General features: G+C 40.9%; 1 protein-coding gene across 1 annotated transcript in view; it reads right to left on the bottom strand.

Moving 5' to 3' along the window:
- inpp4b (inositol polyphosphate-4-phosphatase type II B) overlaps nucleotides 1-19,230 on the bottom strand; it is a gene marked incomplete at both ends in the record, with an annotated part of 137,022 nt that overhangs the window by 101,492 nt on the left and 16,300 nt on the right. Inside the window, 2 exons of the mRNA XM_080521053.1 lie at nucleotides 9,505-9,621; nucleotides 16,233-16,351. Coding sequence (XP_080377179.1) covers nucleotides 9,505-9,621; nucleotides 16,233-16,351 — 236 coding nt within the window. The remainder of the gene's footprint in view (nucleotides 1-9,504; nucleotides 9,622-16,232; nucleotides 16,352-19,230) is intronic.

The raw sequence follows: 19,230 nt of genomic DNA, 5'->3' as shown, positions 1-19,230 counted from the left end.
TTCTACATTCAATACGAATGCATCTGCAGCTCAAGAGCTGTCTCTGTCTGCAGGGCTTTAATCAGCACAGAGGTGTAACACAAATACGGTACAACAAACTACTGAAAAGTCTGCAAAAATAAAAAACAAAACCCCACTTTTTCTTTAAATATTTCTTTAAAAATTTTTTAAATAGGTGGAACCAACTAAGTACACAGATGTGAACATAGTGGGACAAGGTGCACCCAATGTGAAACTTCTGTCTTCAGTTTATTACAGCAAAATTAGTGAAGCTTCAGTGAAACTTTTCTTTGGAATTTTGATAGTGTTATTACACATTACAGCTTACAGCTGCTGACCTTTATACATTTAACTGGCTTCAGATGCAGAAACTACCAACCATCATGTCACTAAGAGGCAAGAAAGAAAATCTAGTGTTTTGCATATTTTAACCTGAGGTTCATCAGAGGTTCTTCTTTTGTAAAACAATCATGTTTTAATACGAAAATTAATTGTTTTATAAAAGAAGAAGCTTGTGCTGTGTCTACATTGTTACACTGCATGAACTCAGACCTCTTCTTCGCTGTTATTATCTAAAGGAAAAGGTACCAATTTGTTTTATAAATCTGTGCGAAAAGTATTATTATTGATGCTTTGCATAAACCATCAAATTGTATTCAACTGCTAAGTTTTCATCCATTTTATTTCATAGAAGCCAGTAGATGTTTGTAAATGTATGCCCTTTCAGAAGACCAATGACCTACACCTCGACACTGTGTTGGCCACACGTGGACACACACAATCCACTGAAGCTGCTGTTTTCTCTGTATATTTGGCTTTAGGCCTCAAAAGGGTCATCGCTTTGATTCCTGAACTCAACAGCATAAATCTGGAGTACATATAAAGAGCAACACCTTGGCATTCTCTCTTTTCTTATCTTTTTTTTTCTGTCCCTGTAGCTTCAGCTTAACATTTACGACATACAAGCAAGAGACTGAGGGGTAGTTCAAAGCAGCAGTTTGTTTTTTTTGTTTTTTTCAACGAACGAGTCAAATATCGCGGTTACAACAAGTGGAATATTGTTGGCAAATGTTTTGTTATTTATCTTTCTTTAATCGTCTTTTCTAGTATGATGACAGAACTAGTGAAGTCTTAGCAAGGACAGGAAGCCCTTTTTGGTGTTTATCTAGTGTCTATGGCCACAAGCACCAAAGTTCACAGCAAAGTGCAGAACTGACTCACTGGTGACACTGGAAGAATTGCACCACTCACAAAAAATATCACCGACACCTGCAGGTGTTGAAACGTCAAGAAGATTCATCTTGAAAACTACCTGGAGCCTCCACATAAAAGACAGACTCCGTTTCTTGCGCATGTAACATGCACTGTGCCTGGATCGGTTGAAAAAATGTTGACTGTTTTAAAGCTGCAACACATGGTACAAATAAACTGTTATTGGGCTTCTTCAGAAGTGGCAACTCACTTGCCAGGAGTAATTGTGTGGTTCTTAGAGTTGTGAGTCATTAACTGATGCAATAAGCCATTGCAAAGTGTTAGAAGTATACACAGTGAAGTAATCCTGGACCACCCAGTTCATTACACTGAACCAGATATTCCATCATTTCATCAGTGGACTAATATCACCTCATAGTGTCCACTGCAGACTCTTAGCCCTTTTTGCAGCAGTGAAACTGGCTGATAAATCACACAGACATGCACCTTTCAGCGATGACCAGCATGGACACATGACAGCTTTGTGGCACTTATGGAGCTCAATATGCAATAATTTCTCACACAATGTGTTTTTTACACTTATTAAAAAGAAAGAAAAAGACACCGCATGTAAATCATAGAAAAATGGAAATCACGACCCTCTTACGACTGCAACATTTTTATTGTTTTACAAGGACCACTTTTAATGGACACTAGGCACTGCAGATCTGAGACAAACTCACAAGAGATGCAAATTTGGAGATGCAAAGTCATTCACTGGCCTGTTTTTTTTCCGCCTCTACAAATGACTTGTCTGACAAAGACAAAATCTGTGTTATTCACCTCATCTCTCAGTGGTCCTAGTGTTATGGCTGAATGGAGTACATGGACAGCTATGACACATGATGTAGAGAATACTGCCTATTAATCATAGGGCTGGTGGTTCAGCCTCCATTAGCCAGTGTAGTGAAACCTAAGCTGGCCCCAGTTGTCAAGCCTGACATGTCGGTTTTATAAACACAAACCATTCGTGTGTGAATAGGCAAATGAGAAACCAATCGAAAGGTGCTCTTCCATTAATTCACCGGAGCGTGACATAAGTGCATTTCATTTAAAATGGTTGTAGTGAGTAGCCTCATTGTGTGGAATAGTGGAACTACAGGTGAACATCATTTAAGAATGACCTGCTTTCAATAATAGCACTCAGTAAATGAGAAAAATGTAATGAAAAAGAATTCTTAATAACTAATCTTGTGGGGTGATCAGGAAGAATATTTCATATTCGCTATTAGGGCAACATATTTTTTAGAAGATACACCTGTGCGATGAGGGTAAAAAGTGAACCAAACTCTAATAAGGAAGGACAACCTGTTGTCAATTACGGCGATGACATTTTAATAGGCTGCCTAGACACACCTCTAATTGGAATTTGGCATGGCTCCATTACAGAAGTAGATCTAGTTATAAAATACAGGAAAACAGTTGGGGGAAATCAGAGGCTGTCATTGTCGACAGTATCGGAAATGTCTTGCCATGAACGACAGCTCGCAAACAAGTGGACATAAGAGAAAGTGAGGGTTCTAGTTTAACTAATTTTAGTATGACTATGAGACTTGAACAGCAGTACTTTCTAGCACTTGTGACATTGGCTGACATTGCCACAATGATGGTGAGGGAAGCAAAGTGGCCATCAGACAAGAGACAGTCCTTATCGGAGGACTGTTACTCTCGTAGGTTATCACTGCTGAGCTGTCCACCCAATCACTACCAAGACCTTTCTTGGATATCTCTGAGATTGCTTCTTGTAAAAGTGTGTTTCTGTTTCTGTGTGTGTGTGTGTGTGTGTGTGTGTGTGTGTGTGTGTGTGTGTGTGTGTGTGTGTGTGTGTGTGTGTGTGTGTGTGTGTGTGTGTGTGTGTGTGTGTGTGTGTGTGTGTGTGCACGCATGTCCCCTCCAGCTGTCTCTCTTTGTGCTCTCTTTCCCCTCCTGCCTCTATCCCCCCTCCTTCTCTTTTTCTGGCAGTAAACACTTGCACTTACAGAAAATTCCCACCACATTGACACTCATCCAGCTAAAAGCAAGTAGCTATGCCAAAAATATGTCAAGTCACCATCTTTTACACATCGTAATTATTGACAGGGCAGGATTAACTGTGGCTGGGATTCTCCATACTTCAGCAGTTCATAATTGGAGTGACAATTCACCGTGGAACAGTGGCTGTTCAAACCGCCACCTGAGATGTGGCTAATATCTGCCAGTCAAACAATCCCTTAAATCAGGTAGAACACACAATAACAAAATCTGCAATACAATACAACATTGTATGACCTCATTTGTGAAGTACTGTCAGTAAAGTGTTTTAGCTGTGTTGTTTTATTTGTTGGTTTTAAACATTTCTCATCTTCAGAAAAGGCTGGCTTATGGCAGCTATCCATATTAATTTTGGCGTCATGGACAAAAGACAAGACAATTGTGGTAATATATTTGAATGCGACTGAAAATTTGTCATCTGATGTCATACAGTGAGAAAGGCTTGCAGATCCCGGAACCGAAGATTACGCACTGAACATCACTTCAGTATCGGAAACTTCACGACAGCCTCATCACTAAACCGCACAGTGAGACTGCTGCTATAAACTATGGCGACGACAGCAGACAAAAACACTAAAACCAAAGGTTTAGACATTTCCAAAAAAGGTAATCTCCTGGACCTTGTCTACATAATCCATCTAAATCTGCATCAAGCTTTTTATGACACGCATGCATTTTACTCACAGTTTTGGTTCCCATTATTTTATTCTAGAAAACACAGGTCGTGGAAGAAAATGACGAACAGATGAAGCACTTAGGAACCACTCCATTAATTTTCACTGTTATTTATCTATAAAACCAGATGACACTGATCAACTTGTTTAACAAGAAGCTTGTCTTAAATGCATAAAGGCTTGGATGAGCTGTAAGTTTCTGCTTCTGACTCAAGTGCAACCCACTGCCGGTTTCAATTTAGAGAAGCTGGCACAGTCTCAGTTTTTAAGGGTAGGCTTAGGACTTTTCTTTTTAACACAGCTTATAGTTAGAACTGGTTCAGGCCAATCTGGACCATTTTCTAGTGAAGCTGCTGTGGATTAAGACCTTTCTCGCTATTCCATGTCACTAACATTTGTCGTTGTCCTGTAGTCTGCACTTTCTTTTTTCTCTACTTCTATCTGCAAATTCCAACTGGAACAGCAGAAAGCCGCCACTTCTGAGCCTGGTTCTGAAGGTTTCTTCCTGTTAAAAGGGAGTTTTTTTCTTTCTTTGCTTGCGCATGTGGAATTGTTGGCTCTAAAAAAAATGCACTGAATTCATATTATGTTCTACCGTAGCGGGTTTAACTACATTGAGAGATGACCATTGTTGCACATCTGGTATGTCTTTACATGTGTCTGTACCTTCCCAATGAAAAACCAATAAAAATATTTGACAAAAAAAAAATGCACTGAAATGAATGTGTTGAATTGAAGGAACTGCAGTATTACTTCCTCCTGCCCTTGAACTGAGACCCCTTTCATACAACCTCTATCGCATTTTCTCTTTGTCCGTGTGTTAGTGCAACTGGACTTGCATGTAGCTTCGATGGAGATCTTGCTGGACCAAACGGGTGCATGCGTGCGTGTATGCGTGTGTGTGTGCGTGCGTGCATGCGTGCATGCGTGCGTGCATGCATGCATGCGTGTGTGTTGGCCTCTGTGTGGCAGCCACAGGAAGAAATAGCCCTCACAGTAGCACAATGGAAAAATGAATACATTTTATGGCCACTTTATGAAAATGTTCAGACATGCTCTTTTTTTCTATTTTACTCAAATGAGGTATTTCGTTTGTCAGTCGAGGCCACACATATCACATAAATCTTAAAACCCCACTGTGATCAGTTATAGGACTACAAACTGAAAAACATAATACACACTCAGCCCAGATTGCAAAAAGCAAAGGCAGCATAAATTAAGCTGTGATTAGACAGAAGAGCTCTTCTAGACACAGCTGCCCTATCACTTTATACCACAAGAAGACCCAGTAATAGATTTGCACAGACAATAAACCACAGGTCTGTCATTAGCAGTCTGTCTTGCAGCCTCTTCAGAGATAAGGTGTGCACAAATTTGACGCACCCACCACGGACAAATAATCATATTTGTATGCGTTTAGCTTAGGGTGCTCAACACAGTGGCTCTCTGGTGAGCCTTGCACGCATTTTAGAAATCAATGAATGGAAAAGTGGTTTTGAACCTATAACTTAGAAAAGATAATAAAATGGAAAAATGTGAGCCTGTATTAAGTATGCTATTACCATTTCTGCTCTGTACTGGAGGTGGTTTTCTCTCATTTCTTCTTTAAACCATGTTAAAAGACAACCTGCATCATTTTAGCTATGAGTCATTTTGCATGAATATTTAACTGACCAACTGATACAATTGCTTTGAATGAAATGATCCCTGTACAATGAAAGTCCTCTCCGCCACAAAGGACATTTCATGATCCAATGATAACAACATGAGCGGTAAGAGGATTTATTGTCCCTGTGGGCCACTCAACATGGCATTGCAGGTAAGACATCAGAGACAAACTAAGCCAGTCTGTCATCCTTCAACAACTGTCCTAGAGGGTGGGATCAGTTACACCTGAGAGATACCTAACCCCAGTCATACTCCCTCTCACACCTTCTTTCCCTCACTTATCGTTATCCCAGCCCTGTGTGTGGGTCCTCAAATATTCATGACCATGCAGCCAGTGTCATCTTGGAATATCTAAATTGGAAGCCCAGGGCAAGAGAACTCATCCTCCTATGAAATCCTTTGGTCCTCTACGAATGTTAAAGCAGTCATCTATAAACCTCACTCCACCAGTTTCCTCCCCCTCACTGTTTCAATTTCAACCTTCTTATTTCCACTTCAAAACTCTTATGGTAGATATGGTAATGGGTGGCATGGAGTATCACAGAAAAAAGCAAATAACCTTTTTTCCTGTGTATGTTCAGTTTCCGCCACATGTGCTCTACTGCTTCCTGCTGAGGCGAATCAGCTTGTGGCTACCTCTGCTACCAATGGTGAAAGTGATATGTAAAACTTCTGACAGCTGAGTTCTAAAGCTCACATACAAATACAAAGCACACTGCCCCCATGGCTGCTCGTGCTAATAAAAAAAAAGCTACAGTAAATGACTGAGTCTCGACTGACTGATTCTCAATGCCACTTAAGCAACTGTGGACTGACGCATTGTGCCAGCTCATGTTCGGGGTCATGCCTGTGTCACTTAAGACTCTCTAATGAGACCCAGACAAGCACGTTGTGCTCAGCCAAGCGGAGCCAAAAATCTAAAAGCCAACCGCATCATAAGAGCACTGGTACCAGATTAAAAAAAAAAAAAAAAATTTAAAGGAAAAAAGGGAAGGAAAGGTCTGCAAGTGTTACAGCCATTTTCAAATAGTCACATAATATTTGATGCTCACAGTAAGTTGTGAGGTAAAAAGTTTATTTTTGTGACACTGTAGGAGATGAGAAGATGATTGAAGACTATAACAGAATGAAATGCACGACAGGACCTGTCCTATTGGGCCTTAAGCTCTGAAAGCCAGGTTTGAGTGAAATGTTGCATTCAGCATCAGTGATACTCTTGACAGAATGACAGCCGCTATTGAGAGACATCATTCACACAGAGAAAGTGAAGGACAGTGTGAAAGGAATTAAAAACAAACCCAAATTCCAAAGAAGCCAATATAATCAAATATTTAATCTAACACCTACACATCAAAGTATCCTTGGCGAGCAAACAATGATGAGCCTCCTCCTTTTTAACACGGCTCTTCTCATAAGCTTCAATCCATGTGTAAATATTTTATGACGCATCTTTATATCCAAACATTAGCTTTCTTGGCCAAGTGTGGAAAACCTCTGATGGCAACAAACTAAACAACACCAGAAATCCTCTGTGGAGAGGGGTTGGGAATGAGTGGAGAGTTTACAGAGTGCTGCACTCACATGGGTGTTGTTGGACATGAATATTCAATACACACCTTAGAATAAACTATTGTGTTCCCATTTTGGGCACATTGCATCTGGGATTGTGTTTCAAGGCTGAATTCAGAGGCAAGCGACCTTACGAACAGACAAATGGGTAAGGACAAAGACCCCAGGAAATGTTCTGTACATCACTAAGAAAATTTAATTATAGATCCTATGCTTCAAAATCAAAGTAAACTACACACTACAGCTATGGACATGTCTGCTTGGTGTATTATTTTGTGTGACATGTACTTGTTAGAAATCACTGTTATACTATTACTATTTAAAGGGTGTTAATTTCTATTTTTGTGGATTGAATCGCTGAACTGAGTATTTAGGTTGTTCCAACGAATAACTTGCAGATGTTCCGTGTTTTGTATGTTTTATTCTTATTTTATTATTCTGGAACCCACTGAGGAGCTGACACACAGGTAGCTTGATTCCCAATACCTTTGAGCAACTGCTATAGAAGGCAGTTGCTGTCTGCTCCAAGAAGCAGCATGCCACGTTTGACTGATTTGGATACAGCCCATGTGACAGGACAACTAAAAATGGGTGTTCTGCGAAACAAAGTAGTGGCATTTTCCAGAACCTTATCAAGTTCCACATCCATCAAACACAAAATTCCTTTATGTGTGTGTGTGTGTGTGTGTGTGTGTGTGTGTGTGTGTGTGTGTGTGTGTGTGTGTGTGTGTGTGTGTGTGTGTGTGTGTGTGTGCGGGTGCGTACGTGCGTGCATGCATGCGTGTGTAAATGAGACCTATGTTTGCAGTACATTGTTTGACAGACCACATGGATGTACAATATGCATGTTAATGCAATAGAGGTTGTATTTACTGTATGCCACAGTCCTCCGACTCCATCTTCCTAGTGTACATTTGCCTGCACCTGTGCAGCCAGGCTACACCTCCATAACCTTAAACATGTTCCTCTGCTCAATGAAATATAAAAAGCCTTATATTTTGGTATTAAACTTAGATGAAACAACAGCACTGCTGGTATAAATGTTGGCCTTCGTATACTGTTTTTATTGTGTACTGTATCTACAGAGAAACATAAGTTAAACAGGGGCACTAATGAAACGGTGGATAAATTAAATGGCTGGGTATTTGTTGCCATGTAGTTATGTAGTGGTTAGCAATTTTCTAACAGAGGCAAGGTCCCACGTTAAATTCTGGTCTAGGGAACCTTTATGTGAGTTGCATGTTCCCTCTCTGCGTGCATGCGTTGGATCAATTTGCAAAAGAGATAGAATGGTGGACAGATAGGTTTGACTCCAGGTCTCACCTCATCCAGGAACCAAGAAATTATAGAAGCCATAACACACGTGTTGCAAGTTGACTGTTCTGTGAATCAAATTACAGCAAACTGTGCTAAAAGCTGACTCACACCACACATAAATTACACTGGGTTCTTGCTCCATCTGGCTTTGTGCCAGAGCAAAATCAGAGGCCTTAATGTGACACATTTGCAAACATTAACCATGGCTATAATAGAGTCTTAACTCATCATAAAGCTCATAAATATTTCATCGCGAGTTATGCCAAATTAAGATCCCGGCAAACAGGGTTGAGTGAGGTGCTTGATTGAGATCAAGCATACGCCCCAACATTGAAGGGCATACAGTGAGTAGTCTGTTATGAAGTCTGTTTTAAATGTCTAAATCAGAGGGCCCAGCCCATTCAGGATTCTATGTCTGGCTCACTTTTCAATTCCCACTGATGTGCTGGCTGGTTTTCCCAAAGGATCATCACCAAAGGATGGGCTGCCATGCTCAGATGCACATCGAAGGCCACATACCCTCCTCCTTCCAAACTCAAGATCCGGAATGAAACTGACTCACAATTAATGATTACTAAGATAGTGTCATAACTCAGTGCTGTGATTCAGCACGAACAGAACTTTATACCTCCAAATCTGTAGGATTGATTTAAACATAATGACATTCTGAAGAGGATTTTCTCCCAGCTTTTTATGTTCACCCCTGCATATGCAATATTTGAATGGCGAATGTTTCAAAACCTTCTTTGAACATCATCATTATGCTTCACTCCCTAACTGGAATATGCAAATATGCAACAAACAAACAAACACACACACACACGCACAAACGCACGCGGGCACACACACACACACGCACGCACGCACGCACACACACACACACACACACACACACACACACACACACACACACACACACACACACACACACACACACACACACACACACACACACACACACACACACACAGAAAGCAAACAGCAGTTTACTTACTGATTCCTGGCTCTTGTCCTTTGCATCATACACAGTTAGCTTGACTAGTGTCTCAGAGCTAGCAGGATAGTCTGACGGGAAGGTCACCCCTGTCAGAAACAGAGGGTCTTTGTTCGCCTGTAAGGGAAAGGAACAACACAGAAACAGAGTGAGATACAGTACATGTGTTGGCCGTGTACACACGCTTGACAGTGTATACTCTCATGCACGTGTGCACTGTAAAACGTTCTTGGAAAAAGAGGAAGCCGAAGGATGAAAATCAATGGAGGGGTACTTCGGAGGGTAAATGAGCCAGCAGCTGTGCTCAGCCTGTCCTCTTACTGCTCCCGGTATTTTTCTCTCACCCCTGTCGCCATAACTGGTACCTCTCCTCGGCACAAAAAAAATGAGAAGATAGAGACTCTCCTTGTGGGTCTTCCTGGAGCGCTGGCGTAACTACAGTCTCACAGCTGAGGCTGCAGGTCAGGAATGACAAAATGCTGACAGGTAAGGTGGCCCACTGGCACCTAAGCAATGGGATTAAGCCAAATACAGCATCCAGTATGGGGCTTTCAAACATACCAGAAGGCTGCATAGCATTAGCTAATATTTGCTCACAACCTCTCAGAAATCAACACATAGCACCTTTAACCACTGCAGGGCTTGGGAGACTTCTGTTTGAACATTGCAAATACGAAACAAATAGATACTGAAATTGACTCAAAACGTAACAACTCCTGAAAGCTCCTGTGTGACAACCAAAGTCAGGAAACATATGGACATTTTGGGGAAAAAGCACAGGTGTGATTATTTCACCAATTATCAGTACCATGGCAGAAGGCTGGGGTCACTTTCTAAATAGTAACTATTCTGACAGAATTTTCATAAAGATCAACTTATCCCTGTAAGAAATTGAAAGACTTTAGTTTGCTAAAACTCCAAATGGTTAATTTATATGCAGCATAATCAGAAAATATTTTTTTAATTAATCTTAAAACCCATTTTTACTTCTTGGCTTTTAACGCATATTGAGACTTTGTTCCCATTTGTATTGTTGTAATTTTATTGTTGTGATCATTCACACGTTTTTAGGCATTTATGCCTATTCATAAACAGCACTTTTTTTTCCAGCCGTGGCTCTATTTAAATAGCTAAATTAATAAGGTTGAGTTTTTTGTTTTTTTTTAAACACAACTTATAGTTTTGACTCTATAGTTCTAGCTTGAAAACCATATAACTCAGCTCTCGCTCTCTCATTTGTGTGTCTTTGACGTTTGAAGTCGGTAAGACAACCACCAAAAACAAACACTTGACGTATTTTGTTGTTGTAAATTCTAATACACTTCATTGTATTGCCCCAGGAGTTGAGGGGCTTTCCTGAGGGGACTCTTAACACTGTTTAGGTACTTCTTATCCTTCTAAACCAATTCAAAGCATGTTGTGTTTACATTGGGGGCTTCCTCTTCCTTTGCTCTCCTCTGAAGGGCGTCTCTTGAACGTAGCCCCTCTGAGACTGAGTGGGGTCAGAATTGGGAGTGGTAATGACTGTGACACAGACAGACTGGCAGACTTGGATGAATGTAAAAAAAACAACTTGTATCTTGTATTGTATTTGACGAAAAGTATATGATGTGTAAGAAAGGTCTTTCAGACAGAAATCAAACACTGGACACAGTGATTTTGTAGCAAGTATCATTGCATTCCTTTGCAAAAGAACTATGATGGTTGAAAGTCAACATGCAGGCTGATTATAGCATCATTTAGAATATACTATATAGAGCTGTCTTGGAGCACAGCTGAGATTGATGCACATAGTTTTAGTACAGTTCGTAGAGTTAGGACAACATTGTGTTTCAGAGCCTTAGCAGTCTAATAATCAAATACACAACCACACACATAGTTTTGTGTCCAACTGTGTGATTGCAAACACAGTTAATGTACAGTCCCACCTCCCCTCCAGACCACTAAATCCACTGATTCATCAGGAAAATCTTCTATGAGCTGACTGAGGGGAAATAAAACAAGTCTGATTCCAGCCCCTCCAGACACAGTAATACTAGTCTTGAGGCCCGGTGCCATATTGCTGCCCGGCCATGAAGCTTTGTGGCTTGTGTACGCTAACACCCTCGACACACGGCCTGATTCAGCACAGCGGGTACAGACATGGTGGAACCAATGCACCTCTTTGAGCCGAGTGCAGAATGGGACACTATCAGTACTGTATACTGACAAAAACAACAGACAGAGCCATTATACCTGAGAAGGTGCAGGTACACACACACACACACACACACACACACACACACACACACACACACACACACACACACACACACACACACACACACACACACACACACACGCACACACACACACACACACACACACACACACACACACACACACCTTCCTTTCTGGCACCATGAATAGGCCTCATTCAGACTTACCAGCATACTTGGCAGCCTCTGCAGTGGTTGAAGCGTCTTAGTGCTACTGATGGGTTGAGATGAGCTAAAGTGGTAAGCCTGTCTCCATTTACACAGAGAAGTAAGCCAGCCTGTCATACAAGTGGTCAACATATGCTCTGGGAGACAGCTGGCTCTCTCTTGTCTTTTTGTCCAATTGGGTTGCAAACCTCAGAGGACCAGCCAATTTAGGCCATTAAGAGGGTGTGTGCATTTGAGTGTGATTGGCTTGGGGGGGTTTGGGGGGGGGGTACGAGTTCTCTGGCTTGAGTCTTCCTACTCTGGGTTTTTTTTTCCTCTCTCCCTTGACCAGTCATAATTACAAATACACACAAAGACTAGACTCTTTGGACGCGTTCCAAGCAGGAGGCTCTATGCATGGCTAGCTTGACATCAAAGGCTGTTTTATGCTCTGGCTTTGCCTGACGTCAAATCCCCCCGACTACCAGCACTCCTGGACCCATTGCCCATGTTTCAGGAATTACATTTTCCTACAGACAGAAAAAAATTGCTCTTTCCATCTCAATTTCTCATTTCTGGTGTCACACTAAGTATTCAGAGAAAGCATATGGAGGAAAAATCATTCGGACTTTGTAAAACAAAAGAGGCTATTTCTTGCCTCTGAACCCTCCATAAGAGGTAGTAGATAGCAGTTATATGTCAACAGCTTCAGATACAGTTTGCCCAAATGTTTCCAATTGCACTTTAAAGAGATTTAGAGGGCTTTAGATTTTCTACTTAAGCTGTCACTGGTCTTTTCTGTTTCACCAAGAGTAGATTAAGATACAGTACCCACACTGAGGCGATACACTCCCTTTGAGAGATAAAAACTGTCTATTGTATAAATATGACATTGTGTCCCAGTTTCATGCTACATTAATCCTGGTAAGTATAAATTATGCACAGATGTTAACAGTGTGCTGTTTGAACAATCAAACACCACCACCAGACTGACATTTCTTGGCCACAGTGGCGCCGAAAGCCAGAATCCTATACGCACTGTGCGTCCAATTTTTTCGAAAGTGTGAAAAAAAAATTGTTTTAAAGGGGTATTTGTTTTTCTCTCTGCCTGTAACAGGCTGGGCTGCTTGCTGATTTCATCTGTGTTTCTGTCCCCCCCCCCCATGCTCGCAAAGAACGAGCTTCTTTGCACACATTACGGCACCCCCAGTATGGGGGGGGGGGGTCTGTGCATACTATGAACTTGAAAAATTGAATCCTGGTGGCGCCACTGCTTGGGCAAATACATTTTGTACACATACACAAGGTACTCCTCTGAAAACAAAGAGGAAGCATTTTTTCAAGTCAAGGACCACTGCTTTGTGTTTTTGTTTACTTTGTTCACTAGAGCCTGTCATATCACGATCTACTTTTGCTCACTTGTTTCCAGAGTAGCTGATTCACTTCAGCCGTTTTTGTTGTAAAGTGTCAAATGACTCAATCTACATTAATGAACATCACAATGCAGAAGAACTGATCATTTTACAGTTTACTCAGACTGATGCAAAATACAAAACAAAGACCTCTGGTGAGCTGCAGTTCGGCGGAGAGAAATGCAAAGAGAGAGAGTGAGGTCAGAGAAAGTCAAATTGGACTGACCAGTTGGAGCTGACAGAAAGGCTTCAGTAACTTAGATTAGAACTATTCACAATGGTGCAAAGCAGAAGAAACAACTCTGAATGCACAACACGTCCAGCCTTCAAGTATATGGGCAACAGCTGCAGAGGACCACACCAGGTTCCACTCCTGTCAGTCAAGAACAGAAAGTTGAGGCTGCAGTGGGCACAGGCTCCCTAATACTGAGCTGTAGGAGACTGAAAAACTAAATGACGACAGAGGCAGGTCTGATGAATCTTGACTTCTGCTAAGACTGCAGACTGTTGGGTCAAAATATGGTTTGGCTATACGAAAGTGCAGAAATCTATAGGTCCAACTTGCCTTGTGTCAATAGATCAGATGCTGCAACCGTGTCAGAAGTGTTTTCTTGGCCGACTTTGGGTACATTAAAATCATTTCAAGGTCAAATAATACTGTTCATCTCATGTTACTGACTAAGTTCACGTTTTTAGAATTTTTGAAATATGTAAGTGATTATTTTGATGCAGTAATTGTATTCCTGTCAGTGTGGCCGAGAACAACCCCAGGACAGTCAAAAGAAAGAAAAAAGAGATTTCTCATCTAAACAATAGAGCACAATTTCATTGAAAGCACAGGGTCAAATTAACTGCATACCAACAAAGAGTCACATTGTCAATTGAAATGTTCACAGATCCAAGTTCAACATTTTTGTATTTTCACCAAGCTTGTAAATTTACTTTCTTTTGGTTGACAACATAACTGTCTTTTTTTCAAGCTGCATGTTGAACAATAGGCTTAGCTGTGTATATGTATGGAGAAAATCTAAATAAAATATACCAGCATTTGTTTTTCTTAGCAAAAAATTAATTTAGATCATGTCACATCATCTGTCATTAACCCAGTCACATATTATTCATCATTACGGTTGGTGGATGATATTTTAGGCACTCCAAACTTGAGTACAAATGTTATCTCTGTACTTTTGGTCACATTCTGTCAAAGTGCTCCAATAAATAACTCTTGGAAGAGGTCAGTGGTTTCAGCGAGATAGCTGTAATCTTCACATCAGAGAAGATTAAATGCTATCTGGTTCTTTTTCACTGACCTCTGCCTTGTGATTCATGGGTGAGACTGGAAAGGACTATGGAGCAGCTGGCATATTCCATCATTTGTCTCCGACATACAACCCTTATATCACCGATTCGTGATAATACACTTATCACATAAATAGATTTAATGGTGAAGCTTTTCAGTCCACACAAAGCTGAGACCAGCTGTTGAGGGCAGGCCTCCTTGGAATGTGACAACAGGAGGAACAAGTGGCAGTTCAGCTTACTGAGGTACGGCACACACACGCGCACACACACACACGCGCGCACACATGCACACGCAAACACACACAGGCAGTCTCTTCTTTGGTCAAAGTCGTCATTGAACATCTATTGCTGGTTTAGTCATCTGAACACTCAAAACTCAAAAATCCCAAACCAAAAACACAGCAACTATTTTTCTTGACTGTTGTTGGATTTTTGCTAAAATGTACCAATGTGAAGTCATATTCTGTCCAGGAGGGTAAAATGCACAAATCTATGCAATGGAAAGGTTCTTTCATTACACTGTCCTGGCAACTGAAATGAATAAACAAAACCGGTAAAACTCCCAAACTGTCTCATAATCCTTCCTTTAAGAACTGACATAAAGCCACATTGAATGTGCACATACCCGGCTTTTGTGAAGTCGAAAGCAGTCCATATCCTCAGATCCTACTTCAAATCCTGAACACTACAGCCATGAAATCAGAACTCCAACGGCACAGAGTGTCTGCAGAGCTGGCTGAGCCAGCATACAGTATCCCACCACATCCTGTATTTCCACACACACACACACACACACACACACACACACACACACACACACACACACACACACACACACACACACACACACACACACACACACACACACACACACACACACACACACACACACACACACACACACTGTTGCCCTGACTGAGGGGAAAAGCAGTGGAAATCAGCCTTTGGGAGAGACAGTTATGCTCATGTAGCTTTGGTGGATTAGAGTGAAAACCGCTTCTCCTTCTAATGCGTCAGGAAACTTTGCCATCATACAGAGAAGGGAAAAACAACAACAAAAAAACCCCAGTGTGTGCGCCTATTGGTCCATGCAACATGTGTTAGTGGGTGTTCCACAGTGGGACGGGGGGCAGCTGCCCAAAAAACACTGGAGTGGCTGTTACTGTTGGGTATCACACAGGTCACACAGGAGGGAGTAAAAAAAAAAAAAGAGAGAGTGTGAAAGACTATGAACAAGGCAAAGAGCACAGAAGCATTCTCACTGTACTGAACCTTCACACAATTAAGGCAACAAACACAGTGTCCATGTACATTTTAAATGAGGGCTAACACATTGGCTCGTTTGGATGTCGGTGTCCAACCATCACAGTAAATAGAAGGTTAACACTCATTGTCTGGTCCGGTTCGGTGGCTCAGAGGGGGGAAAATATTTTCGAAAAAGGAGGACAGACAGTGATGGAGAGAACACCAACCAAGATTCAGTGACCCAGAGACACAGCAAAACAACAAACAGCAAAGGTCAGCGAGAGGCAGAGAGGATTGTGTGTGTGTCCATGTACGTGTGCGTGTGTTTGTGTGTGTGTTCTCGCGTGCGTGTGTGTTTTCTTACCTCAACAATCTCAGTGCAGGCATGGGATACGAGGCTCTGCTTGTGGGGATCTATGACAGCCACCTGGACCAAAGCGTTGGGCTTCCCGTCTCTGCCTGAGGCCACCAGATCATTACAAGCTAAGTAGAGGAAGAGAAAGATCAAGAGAGAGGAAGAAGATGGAAAGAAAGCAGGGGATGACAGAAAAGAGGAAAAGAGGATAAGATGAGGCAGGAAAATAATTCTTTAAGATACAAACATAAGTACACCAATACGACACTGCGCCACAATCAGAGAAAGTGACAATAGATAGATACAGAATGGTGGCAAATAGACATTGTAAGAGAAAGAGAAAAAAAATGCAGGCTTATAACCCTCAGTTGACAATATGAGTCCACATCTAGTGATTCCTGTTCAAACACGCCTATGCTGAAAAGCGTCTTCCTGCATAGTTAGATGTGCATAGGCAAAAAATAAAAAATAAAAGCAACAACCCTGCACCGCCTTGAGCAGGAAAAATGCACAATCCTGTCATTGCAGATTTGACAACATTGAACACAACAAGACGTCACTCTTGCGTTCACATCTGCTCTACATGAAAGGCCAATAAAGGCAAAGTGCCTGATTTGTAGTAAATTACACCATATGGCTCTGAATGTGTGCATTAATGAGCATTCATGGTGAAGTACAGTCACGAGAATATTTTGTTCGGAAACCTACTTGGCTTGAATCCAAAACTAACACTTTCTCTGTGTCAAGCACACTTTTTGCACATAAACATCCACTATCCTCCTTTCAAATATACAGATTCACATACTATTCTGAAAAAAAACTGGGAGAAATAAAAGCCAACTAGCATCAATCAGTGGATGACATATCTATAAAAGCTCAGCATTAGAAGAGGAAATTGTGTTTGTATGCAGTGTCTCTACAGACTTGAATTGAATGTTTGAGCAACTGAGCAGACATGGAGATTAAAGTGATTCTCACAGGAGGAGTTTTTAAAATAAGAGAAAAGCAACAGTTTCAGAAAGAAACAAATGACTAAATAGAAGGACATCGGTTGGTCCTTTGCTTTTAGACCTTGTCTTTAGTTTATCCAACTCTCACTGACTTATAGACTGTTTTTTCAGTGTGTCATTTGTGAAAACATCCACTTTTACCCTGTGCCTTTTGAAACACATGTAGAGCACACAGCTTATTTTCTGAAAGCAAATTTACATATTGTCACAATGATCTTTGCCCAGTCAAAAACATAGTTAAAACCACACATTTTCCAGCAGCACTGCAAAGCTGATTGTGCTGTCAAGGGTGACTGTCCTTTGCTTTTTTTTTTTTGGAAAAGCAGCTGTAGCATAGACAAAGCTAGTGTTAATGAGCATCTGTCACTTGTCTGGGGGTGGGGTAGGGGGTGGGGGTGCTGGAAAGGGCAAAGCTTCTCTTTTTTTTGTCAAATACTTGGTTGCAGATTAACTGACATGATGTAAAATGTTGTAGCAGTGTTCAGCTGAACAGACGGCTTGTAGTTCTACTCAAGTTTGTACGAGTACTGTCAGTTTAAAAAAAAAAAAAAAATAAGTTCAACATCTTCCCAAAGCAAATTGAATCAGGTCAACTCTGGCAGCTCACAAAAAGTTAGGGATATTTGGCTTTCGGGTGAAATGTATGGAAAAAATAAAAGTGTATCCTACAGTGATATTGTACCATAAAAGTAGGTTATTTAAGTAGAAGCATAGGAGATGAATGGATGAATGGATTTGTTTTTTGGTCATTTTTATAATTATTCAAGCACAGTCAAAACTTCAAGGATTGTAGTGAACCAATGTAACTAAGATAAAAGTTACAAAAGGCTCAATCTGAATCCCAGAATGTAATATTGGTTCGGTTACACCTTCGACTGATCTTGTAAAATATGTGGGAGACCACACTTGACCTAACACTGGCCCCGGTTTATACCGTTCCTGCTTAACCTTCACATCTACCCACAGCATAAAGGAAACTACTGAAATGTTGACTTGGGATTTCAGCACAAAATAGTTAACATTCAGAGTCACTGATTCACTTGGCAGCTGTTGTTGAGAGGAGAATACAAGACAAGGCTGAAGAATATATTATATTTCCTCTTAGGGGTTATTCTAATTCCACATTCACTCTCCAAGATCACTGTGCCAGGTCTTTAGGACTCACATTAAAAGAGGTCTCACGTTTGCTTATTCGTGAGGAAAGCTGAGGCAGAACAGGCTGTGTGCAAGGGGGGAAAAATAAATTACGCAAAAATATATTTCTATGCAATAATAGTCATACTGAAAGCATCTGTGACTGGGATTTGGACTTGGTTGTGTCAGGGTTGTAATAAAAAATATACAGTTTCGTATCAATACTTTTAGTTCACATTTTGGATGAAAAGGAGCAGAAAAGAAGAAGAATTGCAACAACATATCGTCAGTAGGGTAAATCTAACCTGTCTCACGACTGTCTAATCCAGCTCATGTTCCCTATTAGTGGGTGAACAATCCAATGCTTGGTGAATTCTGCTTCACAATGATAAGAGCCGACATCGAAGGATCAAAAAGCGACGTCACTATGAACGCTTGGCCGCCAAAAGCCAGTTCTCCCTGTGGTAACTTTTCTGACACCTCCTTCATTCAGATAAAAGAAGAATTTTTGTCAGATTACCAGCAAAGACCCCATGGCCTCTCTTGACATGTTCATCGCACAGCTGTAGAGGCTGTAATGAGCTAGAAATGATCAGAAAATGGCCAAACTCTCTAATACATTTCATTATCAGGTGAGAAAGTAGATACAACTCAAAATCCCAAAATAAATTGGTAAACACCATTTTATATAAATGCACTATACAAAATATATGTATTTTGTATAGTGCATTTATATAAAATGGTGTTTACCAATTTATTTTGGGATTTTGAGTAGTATTTTGAGTATACAAAATATATGTATTTTGTATCTCAGATATCTTTAGAGCAGTATGAAAAACAATAAATGTACTATGCACATTTTA

This window comes from Blennius ocellaris, assembly GCF_963422515.1.
Source record: "Blennius ocellaris genome assembly, chromosome: 3".
Lineage (NCBI taxonomy): Eukaryota > Metazoa > Chordata > Actinopteri > Blenniiformes > Blenniidae > Blennius > Blennius ocellaris.
This window is presented reverse-complemented; position numbering and strand designations above follow the sequence as displayed.